Source organism: Phoca vitulina, unplaced genomic scaffold (assembly GCF_004348235.1).
Source record: "Phoca vitulina isolate PV1807 unplaced genomic scaffold, GSC_HSeal_1.0 scaffold2, whole genome shotgun sequence".
NCBI lineage: Eukaryota > Metazoa > Chordata > Mammalia > Carnivora > Phocidae > Phoca > Phoca vitulina.
Window position 1 is genome coordinate 46,189,166 of NW_022589705.1, and position 13,372 is coordinate 46,202,537.

Here is a 13,372-nt window from a genome sequence, read left to right on the forward strand (position 1 = left end):
GAGTTGGCTAATTCCGAAGCACTAAGTCAGTTTAACACAAGTATTTACACTTTCTTTAGCTGAAAATTTTGAAGCGGTCATTCTACTGGGACATTCTACAGCTTGGATACCTGTGATAGCAGACACGAAGAAATCTTTTTAGGAACTGACCTGGAGGGAACCACAAACAGAATTGGCTCAAGGAATTGCTAGTGGTCTAACCCCTCCCTCACGACTCAGAGAACATGATCTGGTTACTTCATTTGTACAGTATATCCCACACATTTCCTTTTAACGAGAAATAAAGCAGGAGTTTTTTGAGCTTGAGAAAGGGAGGCAGAATCTTTGAGGGAACTCAATTGAACACATTTAAAAGCTAATTTCTAAATTTAGCTGAAGTTTCTTTTATGTTAAATAAGTGCTTTCGGGGAGGGGGGGCTTTGAATGAAAACTGTAGTTGTATAAATATCAGAAATTCATCTGGTCTCCTTGGTTTCTGCCACCTATGTTCCTTTTCCCCTCCTTGGCTCCTCCCCTCCCCGAGGAGCATCAAAAAATCGTGAACAAAGCCTGGAGTTCTCCAAGGGCCTGAATGCCCAGTACCTTTCCTATAAGTTCTCATTAAGACAAACATAGATGTTCAGAAGGAAAAGCTTAGAACCGATTTGAGTATATAATCTTGAATGAATTATAAATCCCATTCATTGTGAGGCAGTGGAAGTTTTGTCTACGGTCTGTCTACGTTACAAAATGAAAAGTAGCTCATGTGACTGTTGTGGGGGCTCACATTATTCAGCTACTGCTTTTTGTTCTCTCCTTTTGTAGATGTGGACCCCGGCCAAGTCGTTCTTAGTGCCTGCCCCCCACCCCCACCCAACAGTAATCCTGTCCTTGTAAATCAGCCTCAATTCTTTTATTTTTTTTTTAAATAAAGTCTAATGTCTACTTCCTAGTAACTCAAAATCTTTTAGGAATGAGGTAGAAAATAAATGACATTATTAAAAAAATAAATAAATCAAGCATTTGTATTTTTACAGGTGCAGAAATCATGACAGCTGATTTTTAACTGACGCTAGATTTCAGGAGTGAGAGCAACCTCCTCCTTGAGTCAGTAGAGGAAGGAATCTGTTAGCAGTTGTCTGTATGTTAAGTCGGGGCGAATAGTTTTGTTTTCATATCTGTTAGCTAACTGCTATGGTGAAAGCAGAATTCTCTAAAGATTTCTGAAATGTTTGACCATTTTTACTTAAAATCATGACTTTTTCAAATTGAGGGTTTCTGATTTTTCGTGTTTGTAAGCATGACTTAGCCTTTTAACTGGTCTGTTCTGCACATTCCTTTCCCTTGTAGCCCAAAGCAGATTAATCTTGAAATATCATCTTTGTTGGGGCGCTGGGCGGCTCGGTTAGTTAAGCGTCTGCCTTCAGCTCAGATCATGATCTCAGGGTCCTGGGATCGAGCCCCCCCCAACCCCACGTTGCTCAGCAGGGAGCCTGCTTCTCCCTCTCCCTCTGCCTGCCGGCCCCCTTGCGTGTACTCTCTCTCTCTCTGTGTCAAATAAATAAATAAAATCTTTAAAAAAAAATACCGTCTTTGTTGCAGGAAGACATTCCTCCTCCAGATTAGGTGATCTAGACTTCAAAGGCTCCTCGGAGGCCCAGTTGCCAAAATAGGAGCCAGAACTTTGCCATTTCCTCCCCACCACCCTCTTGCTCCTCCTTCCAGCAGAGTTCATGTCTGGCCTTGTGGCTGCCTGCAGGACAGAGATGGGAGTCTTGGAAGGAAAGATTCCCCCTAAATACAATTTCTTTGTTATCGGTGGATCTCTTTATTATTCTTCCTTCCACTGCTTTGCAGAATGGAGCAGAGGCCGTGGGGAGCAGAAGTCAAGGCACCTAGTAGAGCGATGCCACTGGTTAGAGCAAGCAAACAAAGTTAGGGTGTGTGCATTTTCAACTCTCAAATGAGCTCTTTGTAAATTTTAATACTCAAGTGCAGACATCTGCAGAATTCATGATGTTCTAGATAGCCTGCAGTCTAGCACCTGCTCTTCTTCAGCGTCTTCCCCACTCGGCATCCCCCCTTTTCCCCTGGCTAACCAGCACCTGCTGTCTTTGGAGGCTAAGTCCAGGCCTGCAGAAGCAGTGCCCATCCCCCCACACCCCCCCCAGGCCTCTGTTACAGCTGGTGCGTCCCCCACAAACCTCTGTCCGAGCAAGTTTCAATCTGGAGGTACTTCTCTGCCAACTTCTCCACCGCCCACACTCGACTGTGAGCAACTTGGGGTCTGGGGCTGTCATTTGTCTCTATCTTTAGTTAGCCCGATGCCCACATAATAGTGATACTCCTAGATGATTGCTAAAGGAAGATTCTTTATTTGTAATAAAGCGAAGAAAGAAATAGTCTGCGTTGGCTTAAACGGAGACCATGTGTCATGTCAGCATGTTGTTTTAATTTTATTTTAACTTTTCTAGGAGGCAACTAAGTCTTGTATCTCTTTCCAACTCTTTAATTACAGGTTCTGGAGAGAGTAGGGGCTAATGATTTGATGTTGACTCAACTTTGAGCATGATAGCGGTAGTGGTTGGCTAGCTGGTAATTTGTAAACTGGACAACCATTTGAGATGCTATAACAGGAAGCTGACTGGAGTCAATATTGTTCCAAAAGGAGTATAGGTTTAGTCATTGTTCACTTGCATTTTTACTCAAGGTTATGTTGTAATGATGACTGGAATTTTTACCTCATTCTAGTGAATTCATGTCTCTTACCTCCCAAGTATCTTTCTGTTGCCCTTTCGCAGGTAATGTCAGGGTAAATGTAGCATCCACAATTATAATTACTTTTTATTGTAATTATGATTTATCGCCTGGTTCCCCCCATTATTTGTGCGTTCCACCTGGCTGGATGGCTGATGTCTGTTGGGTTCACTGTAGCACCTAACATTGCCTAGCGCGTAGTAGGTACTCAAGACACATTTGGTGAATGTAGTATGAACCTTTGTAATGTATGTCATTGAGGAGCCACTGGGTTTTCAAAGAGGCATCAAGAGGTGTTTGGGCAGTTTTTCACAACTTTGAATTAGAAGTCTTATTGATTTCATAACCCTTTAAAATTAAATGTCATACAGTATCACATATTGCAATTCCTGTGCTGCAGTGGGAGAGGCAGAGGCCAAAAATACTGGCAGTTGAAGTACAGATAAGGAAGGGGAAAATGGCCTATGTTTGACATAGTAAAGAGAACTGAACTCAAAACAGGTCAGAGCTTTCAAAGAAGAGCTCATGGTTTTATGACTTCTGTGCATGGTCTGAATGCTGTCTTAATCTACCATAAGTTAACCAATCCGCAGTGCCTGGGCACATTCATTTTTGGCCAGATTGCTCTGACTACTAAATTGTACTGATGTTGAAGTAGCTTTTGGCCCATTTTTTTTCCGCCCGATTAAATGCTATGGATAGGTAGAGGGGACACTTAAAATGTGTGCTGAGGCAGCTGGGTGATATTGCGTTTCTATCCTAGGAATACTGAGGAGTGGTTATTTTTAGCTTTCACCTGAGCAAACATGACTCAGTTTGTTGACCTGAATCCATCCAGTCCCTTCTTAAATATACAAACTCTATTAATCCCTAGAACCATGCTAGTGACCAAGTAGGGCCTTCAGCACATATACCTGTTAGTTAGTTGATTGTGGTGTCTTCAAAGGTTGCAGGTAAACATTTCGATATTTTCTATTTTATTCTTTCCTCTTACAGTAAAATCCCTCAGACTTTTTTTTTTTTTAATTTAAAGATAGAAATCAAACTTTTTTTTAAATTTTAGACACTGTTTTGTGATCCATGTACTCACAATTTTGGCTATACCTAGTGAAAATCCTTTCTACTAGCTATAAGCTTTGTTTTTAGTTTACTTTGATAGGCTTTCTACTTAAAGAAACATCTGGGAATTTACTTTTAGTAGGAAGTTCTCTTAAGTTGTAAATATATTATTGGGAGAACATTAACTGTCCATATTTGAATATCAGAATGTTGATTAACTTTCTCAAAAAAAACGTGTTTTGCCTTTTGAGCACTACTGGGAAAATTGAAAATGTTGAATTACCTTTAGGTTTTTAAGTTATGTAAAAGATTTCTGAGACTAGAGACTAGAGGACTAATTTATTCAAGTGAAGAAAAATATTTGTGATTCCCATAATACAGCTTGAGATGCACTTGAGGCTTCTCCAAGTTCACTGCCATGAGATTTATGAAAATATTAGTATTCCTGGGATTTTTTTCTTTATGCAAGATACACTAGGCTAATGAAAGAATGAAAATAATTCAGGCTGCTACAAAGGCAGGCGTTCACTGTGTCCATTAAAAATGCAGCCTTTGTGCCCGTAAAGTGTTCAGCTTCTCTGTTATTAAGTTTGGAATGTGGTTTTGGAGCTTAGCTGAGGAACTCAGCTAGTTATTTTTCATTTTGGTCTAAGGAGGGAGAGACTTGTTTTTCAAAAGTGGGGAGGGGAAGAAAAGAAATGAAAAAAGGTTAGGTTCATTTTAGAAGAATCGTTTTAAAATGTAGTAACTATTTTCTGTAGCAAATAGTCAGTTTGAGTATGTTAGCCAAAAATAGAATTCATGAGTTTTGTCTCCCTGTTTATTTCTTCAGCCACATTAAAAAGGGTTCAGTTAAATGTACCATTTGGTTTTTCTAGTGTCAGGGGGGCTATTTGGCTAAGTCAGGATAACCAAAGTTTAATTGATTCGTATTTCTAATAACCTAGATGCCTGATTTTAGGTGGATTAGGTGTAAGATGTCTTTGTGATACAGTTTTGAGTTTTAAAGAAAAACTTCCCTTGCATGGATTAGTGGTGATTCTGTGGTGCACTGAAGGACTTTAAGCTAGAGTTTAGTTGCGCTGTGTTTTCTGGTACGTTTGAGTACACATTGCCACAACTTACTGCAAACATAACATTTTACTAAAACTTTACCATTAGGACAGATATTTAGGGATAGGAAAAAAATGTATTTGAGCATTAGAAGCAGGGCAAAAAAACTTTTGCCTCCCCCCCTTTTTTTAAGATTTTATTTTTTTAAGTAAACTCTATACCCACCATGGCGCTTGAACCCACAACCCCGAGATCAAGAGTTGCACGCTCCACTGACTGAGCCAGCCAGGCACCCTCACACTTTTGCTTCCTGAGTGACTTTTCTCTGCTTTATGTATTTCTCTAGTTGTTACCTGATCTCTATTACATAAGAAATGATTTCTGCTCATAAAAGGTGTGAAATCACAGTATGCCAGTTATCATATACACAGAATTAAACATATTTAAACTATCATAATCTATACTGTTTTCCTTTCCCTGCTCATTTTCAGAGATATATATTATAAATATAAATATAAAAATAAAAAAATAGTTTTAAAAGTACTAGCAGGACCCATATGAAGAAAGCTGCAAAAATTTTCAGAGATAGAAAAATGGACTCCAGTTAATGGAGAAGCAATCACTGGTCTTGGATAGGAAAACTAAATTATTGGGAAAGGATGCCAATTCTGTCCACATTGTAGATTTAATGTAATTTCAATCAAATCCCAGCAAAAGGATAAAAAGGATAAATTTGAAATGGATTGGGGGAGGGGATTTACTCTGTCAGATATTGATACAAACCATCAACTTATAGGATTCAAAACAGTGTTGTATTAAGCCATGAACTGACAGTCCAATACATGAAATAGAGCAGATTGTCCAAAACCATCTATAGGTATACATAAGATAAAGGTGATGTCATAAATCAACAAGAAAAGAGAGTCTGTTCAGTAAAGAATAATTTAAATATTTAGAAAAAATAAAACTTGGGACCTCAATTCATCTTTTACATCACAACAAATTTCAGATGTATCAACTATTTACATATTTTAAAACGTGAAATAGTAAAAAAAAAATAACGAAATTAATAAAGGTGGCTGTTTATTGAATTGGAGATAAAGAAGGTCTAAGCACAGAAGCATGGGGAAAACATAAAGCTAAAGAGATACTCTTTTTTTAAAAGATTTTATTTATTTTTTATTATTATTTTTTTTTTTAATTTTTTAAAGACTTTATTTATTCATTTGAGTCCGAGAGATACAGAGAAAGAGAGCATGAACAGGGGGAGAGGCAGAGGGAGAGGGAGAAGCAAACTCCCTGCTGAGCCAGGAACCCATGGGGCTCGATCCCAGGACCCTGGGATCATGACCTGAGCCGAAGGCAGATGCTTAACCATCTGAGCCACCCAGGTGCCCCTATTATTTATTTTTTAAATATTTTATTTTTATTTATTTGAGAGAGAGAGAGCGCGCGCACATGAGTTGGTGGGGGAGGGGCAGAGGGAGAAGCAGACTCCCTGCTGAGCATGGAGCCAGATATGCAGGGCTGATCCCAGGACTCTGAGATCATGACCTGAGCCAGAGTCAGACACTTAACTGACTGAGCCACCCAGGCACCCCAGGTAAAGAGATATTCTATAAAATCTGGAACTTCTCTACATTTAAATATGCTGTAAACAAATTTAGACAGCAGATGGAAAAGTTAAGATAAATTACTAGCAAAAAATATTAGGCAAAGAATTATTCTTATTTATAGACAACCTTTACAAGCTTGGGGGGGAGGGATTAGGTTAGGTAGATTAAATTTGATATATCCTGTGACTGATTATTTTGCAAACACTAGTTGAAAAATTTTAATTATATAGAAAATATTTATAATAGCTAATATTTTGCACTTTTTTTTAGAGAGAGCGTGGGAGGGGGGAGGGGCAGAGGAAGAAGGAGAGAGAATTTTAAGCAGGCTCCATGCCTAATGCAGAGCCCCATACTGAGCTTGATCTCATGACCCTGAAATCATAACCTGAGCTGAAATCAAGAGTCAGATGCTTAACCTACTGAGCCACCCAGGTGCCCCTGTTTTGTACTTTTCATGTTCACTTGTTAATGTATACACTGACTCACAGAGGTGCATACTATTATTATTGCCATTTAAGAAATGATAAAATTAATACACTGATAGGTTTAATCATTCACCCAAATTCACCCATCCTTCTTAGTGTGAGTTATTGGTGACAGAAGCAGGTCGGCTCCAGAGTTGGTGGGACTCACACTGGCTACTCTGCTTCTTTACATGAATAAAAAAGAGAAGCCCTAAAACTACGCATGGTGTGATCCTATTTTATAGAAATATATGTTAATATTAGTGTGTGTTTTAAAGTTCTATAATGTAATTTGTTTATAAATTTTTATCTAATTACACGCTCATAGAAAAGCTAGTATTTTGATGTTTTTCTGACTGTGGTTACTTCCCTCTAGTGGGATTTTGGGTTTATGTTGTTTTGAACTTTAAAATTTCTGTATTTTGCAGATTTTCTTTTATAATCCTGTAACCGTTTTATAATCACAAAATGGTGTGGTTTTTTTTTTTTAATGTTGTATAGTTCAAATGTGATGATCGCTTTTGAAGTGCACAGATCAAATGCATGGATTGGATACCTCTGCGGTATAGTCTGCTTCTGTCCGCACCTCTGACAGTTACCACACTAAGTGAGGGCCTGAGGTCAACGTCGTTCTTTCTCTCCATCAAATGCAGTGTTAGAACTAAGGAGAATCTTAGAAACCAACTGTCTTAGAAACTAACCATCTTGTTTCTCAGATGAGGGTCCTGAAACTACGAGATTTCACCAATTTACCCAAGATGAACTGGCAGTCCGTTGTTCAACCAGGCTTCAGACGCAGGTCATCTGACTTCAGACACTGTGCTCTGTGAAGTCCCGGAGCCCTCCACGCCCTCAGGCAGGTGGGAACGGAAGCACAGTTGATTTTTGTGACCTTTGTTTGGAGTAAGGAAGTCACTGAACCAAAGTGGTTACAAACGTATTCTTTCAGTGAAAATGACAGTGATTGAAAACCTAATGGGAAGACTCTTGGAGATGCTTTATGACACCTGTGGAGGTCACTGAAGGATCCTTACCCGGATTTAGGGGATCCCCAGGGATTACTGATCCCAATTAGAGAAGGCAGTATGAACATTGGAGGCAAATGTTAGCCCCAAAATGAGCACTTCAGTGGATGATTTTTCTAAAACAGAAAAACCTTTTCTTTTCAGCCCCGGGGCCCACGACGGCAGTGTCCTACATGTCGGTGAAATGTGTGGATGTCCGTAAAAACCATCACAAGACAAAATGGCTAATGCCCTGGGGACCCAACCAATGCGACAAGATCCGAGACATTGAGGAAGCAATCCCAAGGGAAATCGAAGCCAATGACATTGTGTTTTCGGTCCACATCCCCCTTCCCTCCATGGAGATGAGTCCTTGGTTCCAATTCATGCTGTTTATCCTGCAGCTGGACATCGCTTTCAAGCTGAACAACCAAATCAGTAAGTGTTCTTTCTTCTCACTCCTTTCCTACCTTGGACACTTTCTCTCTTCTGGTTCTCTCAGAGCCAGTTCTAGTAATAGTAAAATGAGAATATTAAGAACAGAAAATTACCGACTACTTACTACTTGTTAAGCCCTTTTCTGAATATCCTACTTGTACTAACCCATTTCCTATTCCTAGCAATTTAGTGAGGTAGGTCTTACTATTTCATTCTCCGGATAGAAACCTTGGGCCCCCATGAGGTTGTTCACAGTCAAAGGTGAGAGAGTGGAAGCGCTGGGATTCAAACCCAGGCGGCCTGGCTTCAGAGCCTTGCCCTAACCGCCAAGCTTCATCACCTTTGTAGTTTTAGGATGGAGCTCATCTCAGCAAAGTGATTTGAGGATTTCTGAAAGGACCCATGTTTCAAAATGTCTTTTCCCACTAGGCTTTGAGAAAAGCCATCGTCTTAGTACAGATCCCTGTCAAAATGGGAATGCCAACCCATGAGCACTCATTTTCCCATAAAACCAGGGTTGGTTTTTTTGTTTTGTTTTGTTTTTGTTTTTTGTAGCTTACTCACTTGTGTCTCAAGATTCTGAGGGCATGGGACATAGAAACATTTCATGAGGAGGAGATTATATGTGGCATCTGAGAACAGTATAGGGAACCTTAGGTTGAGAAGAAAACATTTTTTACTGACACAGTATCAGGGGTGAGTTGGAAAGAGAAAGAAGTGTGTTGGAGACCTCTTTCCCTGGGGCCAGTCCTTGGATTAAAGCACTTTTTCTAATTCTAATTTTCCTGTATCCTCAATAATCTCCATATATAATCATTAAATTTGTTTTGTTTAGGAGTTGCCAGTGTATGTGCTTGGTGGACATCTTACCGGGAACAAATAGATATGCTGAGATAATTTCCAGAATGGAGAGCCCCCTCCATTCATTCAGTCTCTTACCCGTTATTTTAAACCATTTTGGAGGGCCTACTACTGCCAGGCACCGTGCTGATGGCTAGACATATGGATACAGGTGAAGACACTGTCCTTTAAGGGGCTTACAGTCAAGTGCAATGATGGGCAAATAAACGATCATGTCGGTGTGAGGTGCTAGGGGCTGCAACCAAAGTACGCGCAGGAGGCTGTGGAAATACAAAGAAAAGGTTTTAGAACATGGTAAGGGAAGACTGCCTTGGGGTGTGTGTGTGTGTGTGTGTGTGTAGAGCTGAGCAAATAGATATGTAAAGTGAGTGTTAAAGAGTGAAAACCCTGACAAGAAGTTGGGGCTGAGGGTGGGGACAAATAGAAGAGCATTGTAGATGGAAGGAATGGCTGATGGGAAGGTCCAGATTTGCACAACAGCCCAAAGCCTCCAGTGGTATTTCGCATTTCTCATGTCCACATTCTCTTACCTATTGTCGTCTTTGTTGGTTGTGCAACACATTTATTCATTTACTCATTCAAACTTTATTATGTCCCAGTTGTATGTTAAACATTAAGTACTGGGGATACAAGACTGAACAAAACATGTCCTTTTAAGGAGTTGGGAAAGAAAATGTTTGGGAAACAGAAAGGAAAGAAAAGTATGTGCTGCAATGAGGGGGATAGGCAATGTTGTGATACTGTGATGTATAAGAAATAGATATTTGGTCATCCAGATCACCAAAACATATTTCTCATATGTAGTTGGTCTTTGGCTCACAGTTCCCCAAATCCCTGGAATTTCCTGAGTGATAAGAACAATGAGAGCATCTTTTGTTATCATATTTGGTCTCTTGTCCTTAGTTCCTGAGAAAGCATCAGAAGCCATAAAGGTGAAATGGGTGCCTTGTTCATAACAAGCCCCTTTCCACCACAACTGGGCTTATGTTAATGAGGTGACTTTTAGAAAGCGCCTAAGGGTGGGGACTGGTTGCCAGGGGAGCCGATCATGAATAGAGGGCTGGCATTTTTAGTTCCACTCCTGATTTTCAGGGAGGGGAGAGGGGCTGTAGGTCGACTCAGTCACCAATAGCCAATGATTTGATCAGTTGTGTGTATATAATGTAACCTCCATAAAAACCCCAAAGGAATGGAGTTCAGAGAGGTACCAGGTTGGGAAACCAGAATGCTTCCTTATGCCACCCTGCCGGGCCCCAAACTCTGAGGTAAGAAGGAATTTCACTAGGGACTGTGTCTCATGTATCTCTTATCTGGCTGTTGGTTCATATCATTTGTCAAAAATCAGTAATCTAGTGAGTAAATGGGTTTTCTGAATTCTTTGAACTGCTCTAGCAAATTAAACCCAAGTGGGGGCTTGTGGGAACCTCTCATTTGCTAGCCAGTTGGTCAGAAGTACAGGTAACACCCTGGGCTTGAGATTGGCATCTGCAGTGGAGGGCACCCTGTGGGACGGAGACCTTAACCTGGGGGATTAGACGCCATCCCCAGGTAGATAGCGTCAGAATTGAGTTATGTTGTAGGACACTCTGCTGGTGTCTGAGAATTGTTGGATATGTGGGGACCCCCACCTCCGACACACACACAACACATCTTATTTGGTGGTCAGAACCTATTACATATTTTAACTTATTACATGAATTACTTCCCAGCAAATATATTTTTTAAAGATTTTATTTATTAGAGAGAGAGCGCGCCTGCGCGCACACAAGGGTGGGGAGGGAGAGGGAGAAGCCGGCTTCCCACCGAGCACGGAGCCCAACGTGGGGCTCAATCCCAGGACCCCAGGATCACAACCTGAGCCGAAGGCAGATGCCCAAATGACTAAGCCACCAGACACCCCTACTTCCCAGCAAATATTAATTCTAAACATTAAGAATGCCTTCATTGGTGAGGCTATAACTAAAACATTTCTATATGTAAATGAATTTGACTGTGTCTTACATTTTTTCTCTCTCAAGTATGTATTCTGCCTCCAAAATATATTTTATCTTCATCTAGAAAAAAAGATTGTATTAAAGAGTCTTATCTTAAAAAACTGTTAAATTTCTTGTAACGTGAGAGCCCATACCTAATAGGGGCACACTAAAAAATTAAGATAGACAACTAACAGTTCCTTCAATGAATGTAGAAGATAACTGACATCATAGAGCCATCAAGAAAACCAGGTCAAAAAATACTTTTTTGGGGCAGTAGCCGTGGGTGGGAGCTGTTAACTTGAATATGAGAAGGTTACGTGTTAAGTTTGTGGGAATATTTTTTTTCTTAAATTTATTCTCTATACCTTTGTTAATGGACACTGAGGAAGGCATCCATTAAATTAAATAGTGGTGGTATGTCGTGGTATGTCTTTGCTCATAGAGATATTTTTAATTATAATAATATTTATAAGATACTGTAGATCTCTGTTTTCCTCTGATCCTTATGTTAAGAACGCATGAGACTTCTGTCTACTTTTTATATTTTACCATTAGTTTGGATGCCTTTCTGGCAGCAATAAGTAGGACAGGAGAAAAGGGATCAGGAATGTAGTGAACAAGATCCTATTATATGTGGATGACTTCCTGTTTATCAAAGATTCAGCTGTAACAGTATTACCTCAAATGTAAGGAAAAGTCAGGACCAATTCTATTTTTTCTTTAAACTTTCTCAGGCAGTCTGTGTAATGAGTTCCAGATCTCAAATAATGAGAAGAGATTTTATAATTTGGACTATGAAATTAATGTTGGGATTTCCAAGACAAATGTAAATATGACCAGAGTTTTCACCTACCTTTGAAGGGTCTTTGAGTAGATAAAATAATCTAAGAACTATGTATTTTAAATGACTTTTAGTCACTTGGTGTTAAATGTATATTCTTTTTAAACTTTTCCATTTAAGGTGATACAGGTTTTAGCTAGAATTTGGGATCTTGACAAACCCTCAGAAAGTAGAAATCATTGACTGACTCTTTAAAAGCTTGTCATTACTTAATCATTCCAAGATTTCATCAGATTGATACCTTTACGGGGGAAATGGTGACATTAGAGGGAAATTTATAGTAATAAAAGTGGTTAGAGATTGTGTATATTATATCTAATTATTGACAAAGAAGATATTCCATGTGAGTTATGTAAAAAAAAGGTAATCCTCGTTTGAAAAAGCAGTTTTAAACAGAACCCCTACTTTTCACCTCTTAAACATAAATGTTTAAAAACCTACAATTGTCTTTCAGTGATAAGTATAAAAAGTAGCCAGTTGAACTTTGAAGCGGTGACAGTTTTAAAACAATATAGGCTGTTGGAGCTGGAGAGGGGAAGCCCATTGAAGGGAATCTGGAGACTTACAGATGCTTGGAATCAGGAGTAATTGACCTTTTGGTGAATAGCAATGACCAATTCCTAGCAGACCTGTCTGTCAAAATCTGTGATTGGGTCAGTGCTAACTTTTTCCTGAATATTTCAAAGGCTTGAAATTAACCTGTTTGTCAGGGCACAAGCATGGTGCTTCTGTAGAGTTGTAAGGGACATAGGACTTCAGTTTTTACTACAAAGAGGAAATGGAGGGGAGTGTGAGTACCCTGAAAAGGGTGTCAGAGAAGAGTTAGCTGAAACATCTGGCATCTGGATATATAGTTAATCATTGGGAAAAATGGCTTTGATTTTTCTGTGACACCAAATTCTGTTATTTGAAAATATCCTCCAAAGTGGGTGTACCTCATTCTTTTTAAAGTGTATTATCAGTCACTCAATTTATGTATGTATTTGTGAAAGACAGGTTTGGATTGGCTAAGATGGTGCCTACTTGTAAAAAGGAATGTCACTCTACTGATTACAACTGCAAGTCACATACTTAGCATAACCTCAGACTCTCCATGGGGCTTCTTTTGAGGAACCTGGGTGCAGAGATCAAAGAAAGTTTTTTTTTTTTTTTTTTTTTTTGACATGTCTCTACCCAGCTTTCAGATCTACAGGCTGTTGAAATAGAAGCACTGAGAGTCATTGGCAGAAAGCCTGAAGAGGGATTGATCTGTGTTGAGTAGTAAATCTAGAATTTTAAGGGGTTTAAAAATTCCTTAGGCTGAAAAAATATTGGAGAATGCTGT

At 39.5% G+C, this 13,372-nt stretch overlaps 1 protein-coding gene across 2 annotated transcripts in view; it reads left to right on the plus strand.

The window, feature by feature from the left end:
• The window catches only part of WLS (Wnt ligand secretion mediator), a 98,738-nt gene that overhangs the window by 33,457 nt on the left and 51,909 nt on the right, over positions 1-13,372 (plus strand). Inside the window, exons 2-3 of one of the 2 annotated variants that reach the window (XM_032426448.1) lie at positions 7,645-7,788; positions 8,098-8,370. In XM_032426448.1, the coding sequence (XP_032282339.1) occupies positions 8,127-8,370 (244 nt within the window). In that variant the 5' untranslated portion in view covers positions 7,645-7,788; positions 8,098-8,126. The remainder of the gene's footprint in view (positions 1-7,644; positions 7,789-8,097; positions 8,371-13,372) is intronic. The other variant, XM_032426446.1, reaches the window with a different exon arrangement.